General features: G+C 41.0%; 1 protein-coding gene across 4 annotated transcripts in view; it reads right to left on the bottom strand.

Annotated features, from left to right (window-relative positions):
• The window catches only part of ADAMTS3 (ADAM metallopeptidase with thrombospondin type 1 motif 3), a 249,223-nt gene that overhangs the window by 28,013 nt on the left and 200,253 nt on the right, over nt 1–20,957 (bottom strand). For all 4 annotated transcript variants that reach the window (XM_082727729.1, XM_082727728.1, XM_082727726.1 and 1 more), the window contains exons 6-15: nt 14,889–14,972; nt 12,930–13,086; nt 12,065–12,170; nt 11,518–11,661; nt 10,765–10,897; nt 8,573–8,686; nt 6,449–6,594; nt 5,119–5,294; nt 3,831–3,964; nt 1,677–1,800 (exon numbers count right to left, since the gene is read on the bottom strand). In XM_082727729.1, coding sequence (XP_082583855.1) covers nt 1,677–1,800; nt 3,831–3,964; nt 5,119–5,294; nt 6,449–6,594; nt 8,573–8,686; nt 10,765–10,897; nt 11,518–11,661; nt 12,065–12,170; nt 12,930–13,086; nt 14,889–14,972 — 1,318 coding nt within the window. The remainder of the gene's footprint in view (nt 1–1,676; nt 1,801–3,830; nt 3,965–5,118; nt 5,295–6,448; nt 6,595–8,572; nt 8,687–10,764; nt 10,898–11,517; nt 11,662–12,064; nt 12,171–12,929; nt 13,087–14,888; nt 14,973–20,957) is intronic.

Raw genomic sequence — 20,957 nt, 5'->3', positions numbered from 1 at the left:
CATTAAACTCCTTACAGTTAAAAACATTACATCACAAGTTACTTTTACACACTGAAGTGGAATCTTGCCAAAATATGGTTTTTTTTAAATCCCTAGGGATTACAGTATTGATCATGGAAGCATTCTAAAATAATGGCTGGAAATGGGGGTACTTTATTACAAAATAGTATCAATAGTATCAATTAATCTTGTGATTGGGTCATGAAGCATGAATGAGTCTCAATTTCCTAATCATTCTACCAGAGACTAAGCCAACTATGTGGGGATGATGGAAGAGAAGTTTCTCGAGAAAAGTCCCACACCAAATTATCTTTAAATGATGAATTCCCAGAGACAATTTCCCCATAAACAGTAATATTTGTCACAAACTAAATTGAGTCATAACTGTTAAAAACGAAAAAAGATTGTCCCATAATAAATGTTTGCATCCAAATCTTTGATGAAAATTTCAGTAAATAATTATAAAATTACTCATAAGTTCACATGTTATTTGTATTTTTTTCCTCCAAACTTCACTGTATGCCTAAGTCCAAGTCATTGATTCTGAAATAAACAGTAACATTCACACACACATAAGCAATCATATCTCAGGGTTGTATTTGGTTATGTACCTAATTTTGTGTAATATAAAACTGTTAAAATTATGTGAAATATGGAATCTAGATTTATAGATTGATAATTAGGATACACTTGTTCGCCTTTAAAATAGAAGAAATACAGCTAATGCAATATTTTAAAAGTTGTGTTTAAAATTTTGCGATTTTTTTTTAAAGTTCTGATCAACAATTTATGTGAACAGAAATTTCAAAATAACCCTCAATTCTAATAATTATGCCTAATGTGTTTTATTAAAAGCACAGAATAAGGGTGCTCAGGTGGCTCCGTCGGTTTAGTGTCCAACCCTTGATTTCTGCTCAGGTCATGATCTCAGGGGTGGGCAGATCAAGCCCCACATTGGGCTCCACACTGCGTGCGGAGTCTGCCTGGGATTCTCTCTCCTTGTCCCTCTGTCCCTCCCCCATTGCACACACTCTCTCTCAAAAATAAAGAAAGAAAGAAAGAAAAGAAAACAAAGGAACAAATAAACAAAATAAATAAATAATAAAAACACGAAACAAAACAAAACACATATTTTAACTAACTACTATAATTTATATTGATTTTATTATTTGACCTTTATCTAAATTAAGTAGACAATTTTTCATCGTGGATGCCACGGATTATGAATTTAGTTCAAGTGTTTTTATTTTTATTCTTTTGATTTTTAGTTCCTTAAAAGGTAATTTGGGGGTGTCTGGGTGGTTCAGTCGGTTAAGCGTCTGCCTTCAGCTCAGGTCATGATGCTGGGAACCTGCGTCGGGCTCCCGAAACAGTAGGGAGTATGCTTCGTTCTCCCTCAAGACCAGGGAGTCTGCTCCTCCCTCTCACTCTGACTCTCGCCCTGCTGATGCTCGTTCTGTTTCTCTTGTCCTTGCTCTCCCTCTCACTCCCAAATATATAAATAAAATCTTAAAAAAAAAAAAAGAAAACAAAAGAAAAGGTAATCTGAACAAAAATAAATCAGCAGCTAATTTTTTGTCATGTTTCTAGGGAAAATGCTACATTCCTAAAAGATGTTTCAAAAAGTACAAATCGTAGAGAAGGAGATACCAAATTCATGAGAGACCTCATCTTACCAAACTTCTTGGGAGTTCTGGTGAATGTTCCCTTTATGGTTCGACAATGAGAATTATCTCCTCCACAGACGCCGCACTTATCCTCAACCTTAGTAGAACCGATTTCTTTATCACAGCCCACTTTCTGGAAAGAGATATTAAACATGACTCACTTTAATATGCCGAGTGAAGGTCAGCATCCTAGACAAGGACAAACCATTTGTTTTATCGTGAGCCTATAATAACGCAGTCTGACCAAACCTTGACTCTAGCTCTGATTTTTTTTTTTTAAAGATTTTATTTATTTATTTGACAGACAGAGACCACAAGTAGGCAGAGAGGCAGGCAGAGAGAGAGAGAGGAGGAAGCAGGCTCCCTGCAGAGCAGAGAGCCTGATGCGGGGCTCGATCCCAGGACCCCTGGGATCATGACCTGAGCTGAAGGCAGAGGATTTAACCTGCTGAGCCACCCAGGCGCCCTCTAGCTCTGATTTTTAATGCCTCAATCTTTTTGAAGAACTACTATGAAGTCAAATGACTTGTACTCTAGGTTAAAATCTACTGTCAGATAAAACCCCCAGTCTAATGAAATATTTACCCCAACACACAGTCATGACCCATCAAACATCTATTAAGTACAGATATTATTGTTGATGCTGAGAAGACAAAAAGTAAGATGGTATTTTTCCCTCGTGGTTCTCTTATTTGGAAAGGTGACTAATAAAATGATGAGATGGGCATTAGCATAAGCTTTACAAGCTGTCTAGGGATGCAAAACGAAACTTTACAAAAAATGAAATAAGACGAAATCAGAGAGGGAGACAAACCATAAGAGACTCTTAATCACAGGAAACAAACTGAGGGTTGCTGGAGGGAAGGCGGTTGAAGGATGAGGTGACTGGGTGATGGGCACTGAGGAGGGCACATGAGGGCACTAGGTATTGTATAAGACTGATGAATCACTAAACTATCTCTGAAACTAAAATCCAACCAACCAACCAACCAACAAAAAGACTTGACCAAGTGTTGGTGGTTTTCACAGGGCCCTGTCGAAAGGCATCTCAAGAAGACAGAGGGATAAAAACAGAGCCATGGAAATTGTACACTCACGGAAAGTGGGTTCAGAGAGCAATACTGACGCCATGTTTAAGCCAATGGAAAGTTAGTGCTGTATGAGAAGGGAAGAACAGTGAAAGATTTGCAAAGCACGGGCCACGAAAGGCCCTGAATATCAGGCAGAGTTTATGTTTTCACATGCACTTAACAGGGAACCACTGAAGGTTTTCTGACCTGGGAACAGGCCCCTTCACGGAAGTCAGTGCGGGGTCAGGGAATGTGATAAGCCACCGCACTCAGAAGTTTGGAATGAAAATGCGGAGAGACAACGACGACCACATGTTGGATGTACCAGATACTGTGGGAGGGTAAGAGATGGACAACAGTCAGATTCTACTTTCTGGGGAAATTCATTTCAAACGTGAGGTCTCTGCATCCTTGAGATTCATTCCTACAACACTTCGGTTGTGCGGAAATGAAGAAGAAACAGACAGGACTAACGTGTTCGGCTAATAAGGCTGATTTCATATCGGTTCAACTTGGGAACAAGAACAAGAAAGTCAACCGCAGTTTTTTAAAAAAAGAGTCTCAATGGGGCAAAACCCACTTTTTGCATCTTTGCCTCTTTTGTTCTGGGTGGGAATTCAGTGTTTAAGATTAGAATCAATTGGAAAGTAAGAGAGAATGAGAGGGCACGAGAGAGAATGTCTATTACTTTTTTAAATAAAAGATACAATACATATAGCATTGCGTTTTCGAAAAAAGCTCTGTAGTATAAAAGTAGATGACCACTAGTAAAATACTCAAAGCAAAAAAGGCCCTGTCCATCCTGAGCCATTGAATCCCCAACCGGAGGGATCGGAGTAACTTAGAAAGGCACGAGGCTGGCAGAGGAGGGAAAATGATGTATTGACATCTCGATTCTGCCAACGGCCAAACATTGTTATGAAAAGTGAAATTTCTCCCACATTTAGTTTAGGCCTCCTCAGCTCGTCCTAGATTCTACAGATTTTACAGATAAGACAGGGCTACCATCTTTCGAAAACATGCAGATGAGCGACAGTCAAAGCAGAACTGCACGAGAGCACTGGAAGCTTCCGGGGAAGGCGGGCGGACTCACCACACACTCTCCCCGCACACATATGCTGTACGGATCTTTGTAAGAACAGTGTGTCCCGTCATGCACCAGCTGTTTCATGTACACCACATCTCCCGTCTCTCTGGATTGGCAGTAAAGGTGGCATCTTTTCTTGGCTGCAAAAGACGGAGCATTCAATCGACTTCGTACAGAAAGTGGCATATTTGCACACTACAGTGATTTTATTTGTAAAATACGGAGTTTCTGCATGGTTTCCCCAAAACAAAACACTGTATGAATAAATTAAAGAAAGAATAGCAGAAAAGGATACATATTTGGCACATGGCTGATCCAAACTGTGAAACTTCTGAGAGCGAAAAATGGCTGAATTTAAGAACTGCATAGGAATGACCGGGACTGTCCCAGGCACACCAGGTTTGACGTCAACCCTGGATTTGACCACAGTTCTTCAATAAATTTTAATTAGAACCAATTTCATTTCAGTGACACTTAGAGAATTAAAAGGGTTTCTCCTTTGTTGGAACCAATGACCGAGTATGGTTTATGCCTCACGTAGGATCTCATTAGTTAAATGTAATATAATTTATGTGACTTGCTTCCATGAAACCAATAAAAAATAATGCATTTCTTCTCGATCCATTACAACTTGGAATTCTTAGGTGGATGCATCTTTTCTTTAAAACAGCTTTTAAACTGAACTCAGCAGTGTATTGTGTCATACGGTAATCATGTAGCCATCTTGTTTCAGCCACACAATTATGAAGTATGGTGAGATGTCCCCATCTGAACACACTTAAGCAAAAATTCAGAGGGATAAAGTGAAACACTAAAAGGGAATCCCCAAGTGTCTTTTTAATAACTAGGATACGGTACAAAAGTAAAAGGTTATGATGTGCCTTTAGTTCTCAAGTCATGATCTTCTCGTTTCTGACTCGACTGTAAAAGAAGAGTGTTTTTTCTCTAGTTCTTCGAAAAGGAAAGATCACAAAATTCAAGAGGGTTTCCTAGTAGAAAGATGCCAGTCAAACAAGGAAATGCAACATGTCTCCTATGGGCTGCTTTCCACGGGTGTTTTCTGCAGTGACGGTGGGAATGCTGTTGGCCGGGAACTAGCCCACAGTCCTCACCTCTCTAGGAGAAGCGCTATAGGAGCCTCGCTCTTGGAAAACCAGCAGGACTTACCCCTATAAACACCGAGTTTTCTAATTTACCGAGTAAGGCCCCAGAGTCCAAGGGACCGGTGTTGACAAGGCTTACAAACGCGGAGACCCCATCCACACAGCAGGAAAGACAGCGAGCGTCTACTCACAGTCCGGATGCTCGTATGGTAACCAGTGGTGTTTGGTATTCTGGTATTCGAAGTGCGAGTTACGCTGCTGGCACTGCTGTGCTCTGAAGTCCTCAAAGTGTTTTGGGCATTCTTCTGTATTACAAAGCTGGTACTCAAAATTAACACCAGGACAATCCTGACCACCATTGATGGGCCTAAAAGAAAAGACAACATTGAAAAAGGCCCCTTGGCTCTGGGCCAGCAGTTGCAGCTTGCAGACACAGCGCTCGAAGGCAGAAAGCCAGAACGGCTGAGCTGTGGGCACTAAAGGAATGAACTCACTCCTCCTAATTTCCATCCCTTTCCAAAAGCACCACCTCTCCCTGTGTGCGTGTCTGGGATAGGGTGGGGAGACGGGGACCAAAAACTCAGCTTAAATCAGCATTTCCAACAGTATATTTTGAATGCACAGTGAAAGTATAGAAAGAAATTTTTAAAAACTTACATATACGGACCGAGGAAAATTATATCTCCTCCCATGCATAATACCATGGAACCCAAAGACATTGGATCACAGCTCTACGTCTTAGCTTTCTCCTACACAGAATGCGGAGAATAATCCCACCTTCCTTACAGAACAATGGAGAGGACTTCCCAAGGGAACACATGGAACATACTTGTGACAGAGCAGGGCTCATAGCGAACCTGAGCCACTCTTACTATAATTTTCTTTGTTTTTGTTACTTCCACTACTACTATCGGCATCTTTTCCCGTGAAAACAGCTATGGGACATTTGATATACTTGATGAGAAACTTTCCCAGAGCCATCCTGCTACCAGAGGCTGAAGAAAGCACTTTTCTTACTTGGTAAACCCTAGACCAGAAAGAAGGCCCTCAGGTTTGCTGAGCACATGAGAGGGACTTGTTGTATTTAGTCTGACGGGGGGGACTAGGGAGCTGTTCCCCCAGTGCCTCGGGCTTCTTTTGCCATCCTTCTGTGGTCCTGCTCAGCTGTGTTGCTCTCCTAACCCTGGAGGGGGTGAGCCCCTGGCTGGAGCTGCTCCCAGGTTGACCAGCTGACACCGGGGCTTCTGCAGTGGCCCTCCAGCCTCGGGGCCCTGCCTAGCTCCTGAAGACTTCTACACGGCAATGCTTCCCAGATCTCGAATTTTCACTGGAGCCTCGTCTTCGCCAGTGACGACGCTTTACGGGATTGATGAATAGAGATTTACCCAAAACAGACACTTAAACCCCTGGTGTTCATGTTTGGGATTTGACATGTACTTCATGAAGCAGAATACTGATAACATACTACCGGAGCATTTTCTCATCTCTCCAAAAATAACTGAATTACAGGAGTTTACTCACGCGGGATTATTACACTGGCGCGTTCTGAAACGGACCCCGATTCCGCACGTCCGGGAACAAGAGCCAAATTTGGTCCAAGATCCCCAGTTGCCATCTTGTTTTTGTTGATTAGCATTTTTCCACATGCAGTGGCCCTTATAGCACCACTTAGGAAGATGACAAAAGGCAAGTATGAGAATCAGGCATAAGCTAACGCTCAAAGTATTATACAACTACACCAGTTAAAGGCCTTTCTTTCTTCTCTCCCCGCAGGTAAAAATGCATTTAAAATTAGCCTAGCACAATTAAAACTATAAGGTACCCTAACTAGGACAATTTAGACTTGCACTTTTAAGTATAAAATGAAAAACAAATTCACTCATGCAGACAAATTCTTAAATGACTAATCAAACAAAACCAGTAAGAATGATCTGCGGACCTAACTTGCATAGTAGGCATGGCTCTACCCTTTATCCCTCATTAACTAGATCATCAGGGTCTTTTTAAGTGTAACATCGTCCTCCGGAATGATTTAACTTATCTAAAACATGCACAGTGTTCAAAACACTTAGATATATTTCAAAATTTTCATTCACAGTGATGCTGAGAGATAGGGCACTTGTTATCTTTACATTTTAGATGAAGCATATCAGGGCCCAGAAATGATCGTGCAGAGGATGAGACCAACGGACCGGCAAGTTAGTGGGAACTCTGGAGGGCGGTTACTACAGGGACACCTGGCTTACGGTACCCAGCATACGGCGGGTGCTCAACAAGTAGCAGTTCCGCTCAACATTCTGACTTGCTTTTTTGGTCCTACCTACAATAAAAATGTTTCTTAAAACTCAAATTTGGTGAATTCAAATATAACACAAATGTGTTTAGAGAAGTTGGATGTTCAGAGTTGATTTACAGGATACAGATTTCATAAAGCAAAAAATGAATCAATTCATTGTCGCTCTTGTTTTTTTTTTTTTTCAGTCAGAAGTTTGTAACACTGAATTTTTCCAAAGCAACACACTTTCTGTAATCTGTTTAGCATAATACCTAACAAAGTTTAAACACCAATAATGGCAGATTTATTTACTGTTATTATTATTAGCATCATCAGAGCAAATACAGTTCACACACAAATAGAGCTTTAAATGGCTTTAAAAGAATTTAAAGCTATATAAATTTTCCTTGCCAGCTTTTGGTCCTTTCTACAATATCTTATTTCCAAACTAGTCAAGGCTCTTCAACTTGAGTTCTTAACACGGCTTTGTTTTGGGTTTGGTGATCTTTCCCCTTATGAGTAGTGTAGCCTGGCCCCTGGCCAGTTTCTGAGCATTCAATCTTGACTACACAATTCGAGATTTAAAACCTCTGGGCATCTTTCCCCAAGGAGCAAGGCCAAATCCTCTTTATAAATTCACATGATACTTTATTTCTGGACAACTTTCACAAGGAGTGGGATGCCAGCAAGTAAATCAAATCCCATCAGTAGGGGCCCAGATACTCCCCTGAGCTGTTGCTTCCTATTCTATCAGGAGTAGCTGAACGGTGGTCTCAAAGACGTCCTAATCCCCCAAGTCTGTAAACGCCCATATCTGGAAAACGGCTCTTTGCAGATGGGATTTGGTTAAGGATGTTGAGCTGGAGAGGTTATCCTGAATTACGCAGGCAGGCCCTCACTGCCAGCATAGCACATGTGTTCTTAGAAGAGAGGGGCAGAGGGAGATCTGCACACAGAAGAGAAGGAAACCATGTGGCCACGGAAGCAGAGACCGGAATGATGCAGTCACAAGTCAAGGAATGCGGGCAGCCCTCAGACGCTGGAAGACGCAGGAACAGATCCTCCCCTCGAGCCTCTGGAGACAGAATGGCCCAGTCCCCACATCGAATTTGGCTCAGTGAAACTGATTTTGGACTTCTGGCTCCTGGAACTATGAGAAAATATCCTTTCTGTGGTCTTCAGCCACCAAGATTGTGGTAATTTGCCATGGAAGCCCTAGGAAACAATGCTGGTGCGTTACTGTAATGAAATCCCAGACACCGTGGTTGGTACAAGAATGATGACAGCCAGGGTCCTAATTTTCCAGGCTTCTAAAGACACTTATGAGGAAACCTATCTCAAATCTTCACTGTATAAATAGATATACTCACTTTTCCCGTAGCACATTCGGTCCCATCAAGTGGGGGTCCCTTTTTTGTCTTACAGAAGTAGGGGTTATCGGGATGGCTACACCACAGTTGTTTACATGGGTCAAATGTTCGGAACTGTAAGAGAGAGAATCAGGATCTCAATGAAAGAGAGATGGCATGTCCTACCAACCTGTGTCCGACGGCATCTTGTGGACACTTTCTTCATGTCATGTCCCTTGAGTATTTTAATTTTAAATTAGTAGTAACAGCTGTGGCATGATAAGAAAAAAAAATCCTGCCCAAGTATTAATTCCAAATTAATTCCAAGGAAAGGATACTTGTATTCTTCTTTTCTAAATTATCAATGATAAATAATAATTAGCGATTCTCCGGTTGTCTTCAACATTTCTGTATACCATTTCTGTTTCATGGTTTTCAAATAGACAGTATGGGAATTTTAAAGAATCTGTAAATATAATGACCATTTTAAATGTGAAAACTTATTAAGATAGTTTTGAAGCTCTCAAGTTATTAAAACAGCTTCTCTTGTAAATAATTGTATTGTAAATAATACTAAGCTGACTAGTCTGATTATAAATAACTAGTTATGAACTAGTTAGAGTGTAAATAATACTGAGCTGACTAGAAGCAGAAAATATTTATAAGGCTTGCTATGTGAGATGAGGTGTTCTAGGTGTAACAAAACCTCATAATGCATTCATGTAGTTGAGAACATATTTTCCATATATTTAATACTCAAAACAATCCATGACTGAGAATCTGAGTTATAAGTAAGGCATTAGTTATGCTTATAAGTGAGATAATACCAGCCAGACTAGAATTGCAGCACTCTTACACACGAGAATTCTTTTTGTTTTCCTAAAACACCACATTATAATATCCAAATGGATGTGTAAGCCACATATTTGTGTATGGTCTTCACTTGTCTGATGTCTTTGTAACTAAAAATGTCTTACCATTCTCTAGATTTGAAAAAAATCAAACGCTGGTTTATTCACGTGTTGATTTTTCACTGTACTTACTACCCATATACAGCCTCATGGACAGAGCTTTTATTATTATTATTTTTTAATTGTACTCATTTTGGACCTGGGTTTTTTGTTTTTTCCTTTATTGTTGTTGTTCTAATTCCTATTACTTAATCTAGAAATTGTACTTTTCCGTGACATTGGGGCAAAGCTTTAGAATTCTCAGGTCTTAAAGCATTGACGCAGGCAATAAAGGACTGACAGCCTGTCCCTTACACACCGACCGAATGGCTGGAGATAGCCCCACACGGAAGATTCCAAACAGCACATCAACTTCTTCTCAGTACCTTGAGATAGCTACTTTCTCTGCTCTTACACGTAAGGCTTGCTCCAACACATGAAAACCCCTCCTTTCTTCCTTTTCTTCTTCTGAACTACTAAAGCTTGATATCGAAGTTTGGTGCGATACAGCTCTAATGTGCACAGCCACGTGGGGGATGGGCTATCCCGGACCCCATCACCATGTGCCTGCATTGGGCTCAGCGCTGTAATTACAGCATCAGGTTTAACCCTGATACCAAATCTATGAGATAAATGCTATCATTATCCACATTTTTATACCCAAGGAAACTAAGAGAGATTGAATAAAGTGCTTAAAGTCATATACTTAGTAAGTATGAGACCCACGTTCTGATCGCCCACCGAGCCTCAGGAGAAAGCCCATATCCCTGACCTTCCGGCCATACCATAGGATTTTCACGTGAGAATATACCATGACGACCCTCCCTATGGTCACAGATACATGAAATCCAGCCAACAGACTAGTGAAAAACAATCAACTGAAGGCTTAGACGTCATCTCTGAAGGTCACAAAAACTAAGGGAGTGACAGAGCATAAAGCCTTAGAGCCTGACCATCTCAGGCTCGATGTCGAGCTGCCCTGTTTACCAGATGCGTGATTTGAGCAAGTTGGGCTTAATCTCTGTAAGTCTTGGTTTTTTCGTCTATAAAATTAAAATATACCAATTCCCATCTAGTCGGCCCCAAGGATTAAACAGGGTGATATATTTGAAGCTCTTAGCCTCAGCGCACAGTGACACATCAAACACAAAATCATGGGTAGATAGTCTTCTGCTTGACCCGTGAGCCTACGAAGCTCACCAAGCAGGAGTGAAGCAAACAGATTTCAAGATGCAAAATCTCAACTGACTGTGAGTGACGTACCGCAGTGCACATTTTATAACCAACCCCAAAGTCAAAACGACATTGTTCATCCATAGAGTAGTTGATTCCAGGAAGTTCTGGGAGTTTGGGCCAGTCATGTTCAAAAGGGTCATCGAGGAGACAGTCGTAGGAACTATAAAAAGGAAAGTATTTCATGTCATTAAATTTTTTTTTTTAATCCCATCCTAACGAAAAACTGTGCTTAGGTTACAGACTCTGGAGTTTCATCCAGTCATACAGCAAGATCACAGAGTCCTACCTTTTAAGGTTTCTGGTTTCACTTCCATTCAGAAAAAGACCCATCATCCTTATTCATCCCAAAAAAGAAGCCAAACATGACTCAGGAATACAGTAGAATTGTGACAGCCTTATTCATGGCCCCCAGGGGACCCCCACGTGGTGGGATGGCACAGATCCCAGCCCCCACCCTACAGGGCATACGTGGCACTCTCTGCGGGCGCCGCATGACCGTCCTCGCTCTCTTAGTCCCTAACTCAAGTTTGACCACCATAGATTTACTAAAAGGAGACCAGAGTTAAAAATCCTCTTAAATTCTAGGCTTATGGCTTAAAATACTGTGATTACATTATGGGATTATGGTGCCAAAAAGCTCTGAGTCCTAAGAAAATGTTTATCATGAGTGACCATTCTCATTCACTGGGAGTTTGGTTAAGGTCAAATCCTAACTGTCAGTTTCATGTCTGTGTTAGGCTACGACAGAAACACTCTGGGGACACACAGAAGAGGACCTACTGGATGTATCTCTTCAGCTCTTGGCCGCTGCACCGGGACCAGTGGTAGCGATGAAACGCGGCCTGCACCAAGGGCGCCATGACGCTCCCCATCGCGGTCTCATCGCCACACCTGTTGCCTTGTCCGTCGTGCTCCATTCCCAGCCTGCAACGGAAGTGAGACCTCACGGGTGAGAACCAGAGGGGCCATGGATGGTGCTTGATTTTACTCTTGGAAACCCGTTCAGGGGACTGTGCGTTTTGCAAATTAATGTGGCTTTGGCGGAGGAGTCCCAGAGACTGTGAAATAGAGAACAAATGGACAGAAATGTCTTCCTTGTCCCGTCGCTGTGAAAAGCGCGGGCGTGGGGGGGGGGGGTCTCCGCCAGCCAGAGTCACTTATTTAGTTTCAGCACATGACCTCTTCCCTGTTTTCAGCTCCTCACACTTGGCAAGGAACGAGAGTTGCATGCTGGCATGTACTCTGCCCAAAGTGTGAACAATACTGAGAGAAGCGGGAAAGAAAAGACCTTTTTTTTTTCGCTTTATAGCTGTCAACAGTGACTTACACATGGCCAGTCTCATGGGCTACTACAAAAGCAGATGAAAAACCATCCTCATGATTCAGGGTACAACTTCTCACTGGATGGCACATGCCTGTGACCGGAGCATATCCTGTAGAGAATAACAATTACTTTTATTTTCATTTTATGAGAAAGCCCATTAAGAGCTACTACTGGACCTTTGCCTAGGGGGGGAAGAAAAAAAAAAGCTTTTCAGGAAACAGAGGCAGTATTATTTCGCTGCTAGCATTAGGCCACATTCTCTTGGGAAAGCCACACACAGGTAATGCTCTCTAAAAAGATTCATTGGGTCTGCGTTTTCTCTGTCCCTAAGAGAAGGAACTGCCTGGGGTTACCATTCTGTTCTGCCCACCAACAAAGCCCCGTCTTTCTGTTTTTAGTGAATGGTCCTTCCTACGATGGTACTGATAAAAAGAGCCAGAAATTCCATCAGTGTTGAAAAGAAACTCATCCGTCTACTTTTTTCCAAAGTCTACGTCGGAATTTATTAGATAAATGTAAGCTGACTTTGGAAGAAAGCTCTTTGGCAGCAATCATTTCTCATGGCATCTCCGTTCCCTTCCCAAGAGGTTAGTGGAAATCACGTCGCATTTGACAGGATCCCCTCCACACCCCAAATGCACAGTCATTATTTTAAAGGCAAGTATAATTTATTATACCATTTAAGTGGCATTTAACATCGTGAATTCCACAGAAGTCACTGGAAGCAATAGAAAGACAGTGTGTGTCTGGCTGATGCATGGTGGAAAAGGATAGAAGGGAGCTGACCATTTGAACAGACTCCTGGATTTAGGATTATTTTTGGAACGTCATGCCCTTAAGTTTTTCTTCTGCACGTTAATAGAAATACCTTGCATTCCAGCAGGTCCGAAGTCTTGCCTGGTTAAGAAAATTGCATGATCATGGTGTTCGGGGTGGTTCGGATCAGACTTTTGTTGTTGGCAAGCCCAGCGACACACGTTCTCCAAGCTTCTGGATGGGTTTCCCCTTTCTATGAGGCTGATGGACTAAGAGGAAACAGTGTGTTGAAGAAGTGCAATATTTCAATGAGGTTCGATAATCTCATTTAGGGCTTATGCATATGCCTATTCTTGTTTGGGGATTCTAAACGCCCAGGAAGGAAATCTGAACAGTGGCCAGTGGTACCTGTGTGACAGGTGACTGCACGTTTATGGGGACACGTGGCGCTGACCTTTGCTATCGTTGGGCAACTCAATGTTAATCATTGGGGTAAGAACTCTAGGAGTCCATTTCCTAATCCAGCTCAGATTTCTTAGTTTTATAGACATTAAGAATGGGGGGGGAAAAAAGAGGAAAAGATTCTGCTGTGATACTTTTATCCAGAGTTCTTAAAGGTCTTTGGTTAAAATTTTTATTTTTATTTGCCCAGAATTGAGCAACATAGGTGAAGTATTTAAGTTCTTCAATGAGCTGGCAAAGCTGGTCAAATCTTCATTTCAGGAAATGGCCCAATTACATAAACTTTACACTGAAAGAAGCAACTAACCTTTTCTTAACCTCAGAGCAATGAAGAGAGATGTACTCTTATCTGGTATTTACAAGAGGCGGACTGACATTGCCTGGAATGTTGCTACTACCACATTAGGATCAGGAGTTAAAAGTTTAGAGGGAAAGGGGCCCATCCTTCAAAAACTCAGTATCCATACTTTCCAGAGTAGCTCTGATTGAATAAGAAATTGAATTTGGAGCCCTACATTAGTACCTAGTTGGCTGACAGGCTGAGAGTTCTGTTACATTTCAGCAAATGTCATTATCGGTGTTTACATTCTGAATAAAATGAGCCTGGTTTATTATATGCTGATCACATACTTCTCCAAACAAATCATCTAACAACCCACTGAAGGCTGTTAACATCTCCAGCTGGAGTCAACTTGTGTTTAGTGTTCGTGACACAAAGTAGGTCAGGCTTGGGGAATAAAGTAAAGATCAGTGACACACTCTCATCAGAAAATGATAAGTGGGTGTTACATACATAATGAAATGCAAACACACGGATTTTTTTTCCTGTTTGCTAAAGGCATAATTTCCTTAGTATTTCATAATCAGGAGGATTAATTATGGGAGGGGGACATGTAATTTTAAATATCAAGAAAATTGCCAAGTTAGGCACTTTCTCAAAGGAAGAAACCAAGGTCATCCATTTAATTATTTCCAAGGACAAGGACCCATCTACTGCTATTTTAAAGCCAGCTGAAGTTCGTTACATTACATGAAATTCCTACCTGTGCATTTTGACCTAACTTTTTGTTTTCAGAAGGAATAGAGCTCTTCTAAGGGAGTATCCACTCTGTACTTGGCTTTTCTTAAGTAGAATGATAGACATGTAAAATACTGTTTTTCACAAACCATGAGAGGGCAAGGCTCTTTGCTCCTTTTCTTCACCGATATATTCAAAGCACTAGAAAGCATCTGACACATAGTAGGCACGCAGCAGAGATGTTTTAAAAAAATAAATGGTTCGAGAATTTGAGGATAATGGTAGACTGAGGAAATTCTCTTTCTTCACAATTATATGCATTTGTTTTCATTCATACGGTCACGCCTAGAGCCAGGACCACTACCTGTGACTCCATTAGACACATAAGCAAACGGTGTCAGCACAAAAATCATTATCCGCTCAGACCGGGAGATGAATGCTTGCTGTGGCAGTTTCTCCTCCTCACTTGTAACCAGCTAGGTCTACGTGAGACACCAGGGCGACGTGTTCGCTACAGCTACAGAAATGCAGTCTTCCGTTTGTTAGCTCGGTCCTTCGTGTTCATAGTCCACATATTTAAAAGCATTTTACCTTTGCGTACCCCAGCATTATCATGCGCACCAGGACCACATTTATATGCACTCCGAGGGACTCATCGTGGTAAATTTCATTCACCTGGAAACAAAGCAGATCGTTGCTAAAAGAAGGGTGACAAGCGATTTCATGAGATGGACAACATTTTAGGGCTCAATCATGTGATGACAAGTGCTAGAGTCAAGTCCCTTTTTTTTAAAATTTGGTTTAAGCTGAACTCTCTGACCATTAGCTCTGAAACAAGTCTCAGGTATGTGAATCACTGATGCTGTAAACCCCACCGTACCTTGAAAAATGGAGAAGATACCTCCAAAGGGCTTCATTAACCTATTGCTGTGTTAGAAAGAGACCAGTGTGCTGTAGCTCACATATAGTAGTCATCGAAAGCAACCACGAGTGGGTGACTCAGACAAGAGTCTGCTAGCTGGGCAGAGCCACGGTCACGTAGAGGAAAACAGAAAGAGGCATTTGTCTCGTGCCCAGGTCATCACAAGCTGCCCAAAGTCCAGCTGGGAGAGCCCGTGGAAATGGACTTGGCGTGCAGCAGCTGTCGTGGCTTATCTGCAGGCCAGTGAGTGGGCAGACCCCTCCCCTCGCCCCCGGTGCTCTAGCAATAGGGCAGCTCAGTAGATGAGTAGTTAGAAGTCCTATAGTGTTAGAAGTCCTTTCACATCTGAATTACTAAGGGGACCGTACAAGTGCACATTAAATAAATATCACGCTTGGCTATAGTTCAGAAAAGCTAAATTCAGTCACTCCTTATTATTTAATTTTTTGAAGTCAGTTGAAATTTCAAAAAATCATTTGTTATACCTTAAAATCATAGATATTAGAATTGAAGCAACCTCAGAGGTCACAGTCCCCACAGATTTATACAGATGAGTGCACGGTCAGTGGTGGGCAGATAGGAATCTGAAGTGGCCCGTCGTGGTATTTTCTGATTAAGCTGGTGGGAAATCAGTGCGTGTGAAGGTTGCTTATTAAGGTGGCAAATGCCGGCAGGAATGGGAAAGATGGCGTTATCTGACTAGGTCACAAAACTTCTTAGCTATTCTCAGGAACAGGGACTGAACATTTGTCACAATAACTAAAATACAAGTGGAAAACTAACTGCGGTTCGACTCGAGGTCCAGAAGACTGTAGGCACAGCAAACGGAAACCCTACAGAGAAAAGAGAACCATAATCTCATAAAGAGAGACTTTAAAAAGAAACCTAACTTAAGAATGATGGCATGTCCTAAAAAGCTCCCACAAAACTCATGAGTCATAAAATTACGAAGTCCCACACTGACCGAGAAAAGGGAGCAAGAAATCCCAACGGAACTATCTCAAGAACTCATGGGACCGCAGAGAACACCTTAAAAAATCATGGCCTGAAATCTAGACTAAAGGCATCCTTACTAAATTTGTACGGAATAAAAGAGAGGACTGCAAACACGGAGGTTAAAGAAAAAAGGGAGCAGACATGAGTAGAAACTAAAGAAGACAAAGTATGGTTTGACAAGAGAAAATGTAGAATCCTCTTAAGTGGAAAAATGCATTTACACACACACACACATAGAGTTTACAAACGCACGTACACATAGAGGATGGCAAGACCCAATCTCATACTTGTTTGAGGGAAGCCAAGTTAAAAAAACAAAACAAAACAAAACAAAACACCTCTGTAATGTGCAGACAGGCAGCCCAGAAGGAAGCCATCGCTTTGGGAGGCCAGGGTATCCCTGAAGTATTGAGTACATTTTATCTACAATGTCTTATGAAAGAGAAGTTGACAAATACGTATATACCCAGAGAAGAGCAAAAAGCAAGAAACCTCGAAAATGTGTCACATAAAGAAGGGGAGACACAGTGGCCTAGAGCCTGACACCAATTTTCTCAGTTGACCTCTTGGTTCAAACCCTCATTGTCGTCTGGTCTCCATCATTCTTCACCTCAGTCAGAGGGACACAGGAATACTACCAGACTGGGCTGGTGCGAGAATTAGAAGATTGAACTCATGCAAACCGCGTGCCCCAAAAATCTGTGAGTGAGAAGAGGGGCGGGACATTACGGAATAGTAGAATAGAACAAACAGAAAAGAAAAACCGGGAAAGAAGACTTACTAGCGGCCATATGGAAAAGACTTACTAGCTTCAATTTATTCCATATATCTATAGGAAGTAAACAAAAACCATGGGTTCCAACTGAGAAGGGTAAATTCTAGGTCAATATAAGAAAAGACTGAAAGCTGGACAAAAAAGCTGTGATTTCTTATGACCTTTTCGGTCACGGTCACATTCTCTTATCTTACTCCACACCTGCCCAATTGAAGACTGAATCTCCTTCCTCTTCTGGAATAATTATCTGATAAGAAATTCCCAACATTATAATTCCAATGCAAGCAAAAAGTCTGAAGCCAGGCATGTTACTAACACATTCATCCAGAGACTCAGGGACATTCCAAGAGACTTCGTGTAAGTCAGCTGTTCTGAATTAGCAACTCCCGTACTCAGCTTTATGTAAGCGAAATGTAAATGCATTCGATGCTAAAAAAAGAAAAAAAGACTGAAAGTAATGCTAGTAAATACACAGAATAGGGGAATGATATCATTTTAAACTAAAGTAGTTCGGTTAAAAAAAAATGTCTAGAGCAGAGATGACAGAAGGAGGGGACACAGATCAGCAGTGACCCCTATAGTGAAAAGGCAGGAGACACTTCTATCAGAAAATCTTAGACTTGCACATGGAGGAAAGGTGGCAACATTGGCCAACAGCTTATGATACTAGAGTTAGTAGAAGCTATAATCACCCTAAATCAGTAAATTCATCTGTACTCGGGAAGTTTTAAAATCACTACAATATCAAGGAAGTCTAAAGGACAAAATTTAGGTTCCCCATGGTAATATTACATTATAAAATGATGGAGTAGAAGGCTACTTTTTTAAAACTCAAAGATACCATTTACCAGATGAAAAGTACTGTTTAATCAAAGTCACTATGATGTCAGGCTAATTAGATAGCAGGATATGCCAACAGAAACCAAATAAAAAATCAAGCAGGGAACCTCCTGGGTCAGCACACATTTGTGAAACTGTCATAGGACATGCATAAATTATTATGGGTAGAAATCACTAAAAATAAGGCAATAGTATGTACGCAGAGCAGAAAGTATTCCTTCAATATGGCAAAACAACACACATTAGGTGTCAATGCAAAGCGTTGGATATCACTTACTATTTTGCTTTTCAAAGTTTAAAAAATACATTATTCACTTTAAAATGTACTTAGGAATTTAGCTGTTTTTCATTTCGCTAGCCTTATTAATAATAGGATACAATGTTTTCTACTCAGAGGCCTACAGGATATGGTAAGTTCAAGAAATAATCAGCAGCATAGGATAAGATATTCAAAGACCTGGATTCTGACCCAGACATGCCAGAAAGACTGGAGTGACCTTGGGCTGATCACTTAACCTCCCCGGGCCCTCTGTTTTCTCATTGGCCAATTATGGTTGGACTTGCTTTGTCTGCTTCAAAGGGTTGTTGTCCAGATCTAGCAAAATGCCCCACAACTGCCCTCAGAAAAACACACAAAGAACTTAAGCAACCTTCCATCTATCCCTGGAAAAGATTTGAAAGCCTTCCAGATGCATTTTCATAATCTACATGAATAGAACAAGAAATATAACTGCCTCCTTCTTAGTTTTCACCTAAAAGGGACTTGAAGTCTCTCACACTTGAAATCTCAATTGAATGAAAGATGTAATTTACATGATATCTATTTTAAAAAACTATGGGGGAAAATCATTTTGATGCTTAAATTTTTCAAAAATACTGCCTCAATGTGCAAAACTTTCTCCAGCAGATGGCAGTATGCACATTTTTGAGGAGGGTAAAGGCGGCTTAATACACCTGGAGGTATTTACTCACCACCAGTTGTTATGTCTGCCTTTCCCTATATTTACACATAAATAAAATAACTTCCTTAAAATTAAGTAAGAGTTTTAAAATATTCTAGTCTAAGGAAAACACTGAGTCATTTGACTCTTGAAAGCTAAGAAAAATACTGAAGACATCTTTATTTAGATTGTTTTTCAATGTCATCTACTAAAACCGATGAGAGACACAGAGAAACTCCCAGAATCTGACTACAAATTAATCACAAATTTTAACAATCAATAAATTATGTACAGAATGAACTAAAAACACATCATACTGAATGAACCACTTGAATCTGTCAAGATGAACTAAAATAGTATTTGTTAAGAAAGCATTTTTACAACTCTTTGTGACAAGGAAAGTGATTTTTTTCCCTAAGTAAAAATGACAACAACAACCAAAACCAACAGCTAACATTATACAGAGCTTTCCAGATTCCAGACACTGCACTAAATACTTTATATTCATTCAAGTAATCCTTGCAACTACTTTAGAGATACCATCTCTGTTTTACATCAATGAAGTTGAGGCCCAGAGAAGTCAAGTAATTTGCCCAAGGTCACACAGGTAATAGATGCAGCAAAGGATGAAAACTTAGGCAGTGTGGCTCCAGAGCCAGTCGTGTTCACCATCTTGCTACACTTCCACAGACCCACAGACCACAGCACTGTTACTCTGCACAAAACAGCTGGTTTTCGAATAACTGACAGTGGTTCGCTATCCCTGAATTTAAGAAATTGGTGTGTGAGTATATTGAGAAAGAGGACTTAGCAACCTCACTTCCTTTCATAATCTTCCTCATGTAAATTTTAAGGAAATGAGGAACTGGGTTCTAAATTTACCATAAATAAGGATTTCTTGACGATCAATATGATGGTATTCTAAAAAATACTGGGAAAAAGAAAGAGACGCTAGAACAGATCACTGGAAAAACTGAATAAGAAATGAAAAGATACCCAGTGTTTTGGGTGTGTAAGGATAAATATCCTAAAAAGTCACATATTTGACACAACATAATACAAACCTATGTAAAACCAAATATCCTTTTACCGCGTGAGCCAATCTATTAGAATGTGTGTAGATCATCTGTGAGGTGTTCAGGGTTGAGCCCTGAGCTTTTATTAAATTACCTGAAAGAAGGGGTAAACAGAACATGAATTCAATTTTCAGATGACCTTAAATTAGAAGGGGTTGCCAATAATGTGAGAGGGGGAAAAGGTAAAATCAAGTCAAGTATTCCTTTCCTTGAAAGGAAAATTCCTTCCAGGTTTGTTCCCGGACAGGACAATTTCTCCCGGGACATTTCCCTGGCAGGACAGTCTGACCTGCTTTGTCTGACTAGCTGATGAACAGCTTTGTCTGGCTTCAACAAAGCAACACTCATTTTTCTTCTCGATGGGTGGATTAGGTCTTGAGAGACACTAGGCTGAGTGCGTAAGAGCATGTGCTCTGCAGCCAGGCTACCTGTGATCGATCTTGGCTATGTGAGCTTGAGCGTGTTATTTGCCTCTATGCTTCAGTCTTCTCATCTGTGAAATGGGCTAATTATAGCACTGTCCTTACAGGATTGTTGAGAGGAATAAATGAACTCATATACGTGACTCTATGCTTATATGCTTAATAGTGCTGGCCCTTGCAAGTGTAAAATTGTTAGCCATCATGAATACCATTATTCATATAGATGAAAATAAATGATACCCAAGTACGATTTTTTTTTTAAAGATTTTATTTATTTACTTGACAGAGACAGACAGATCACAAGTAGGCAGAGAGGCAGGCAGAGAGAGAGAGGAGGAAGCAGGCTCCCTGCTGAGCAGAGAGCCCACTATGGGGCTCGATCCCAGGACCCTGAGATCATGACCTGAGCCAAAGGCAGAGGCTTTAACCTACTGAGCCACCCAGGTGCCCCCCAAGTACGATTTTTAAAGAGAGAAAGAGACTTGGTTTATGGAAGGCAAACATGTCTAGGTAATTTGGGCTGGACATAAAAGCATTCTGAAATGAACAAGAGGAAACAGTGCTCTCCATGACTCACCTCTTACAGAGCTAAAAGCTCCAAATATACCCCTACTTGGATTCTCAGCCAATATTCTGTATTCCTTTTACTCCCAGTAGGTAGCTGACTCTCTTCTCTTCTCTCACTTCC

Source organism: Mustela nivalis (genome assembly GCF_964662115.1).
Source record: "Mustela nivalis genome assembly, chromosome: 4".
Taxonomy (NCBI): Eukaryota; Metazoa; Chordata; class Mammalia; order Carnivora; family Mustelidae; genus Mustela; species Mustela nivalis.
This window is presented reverse-complemented; position numbering and strand designations above follow the sequence as displayed.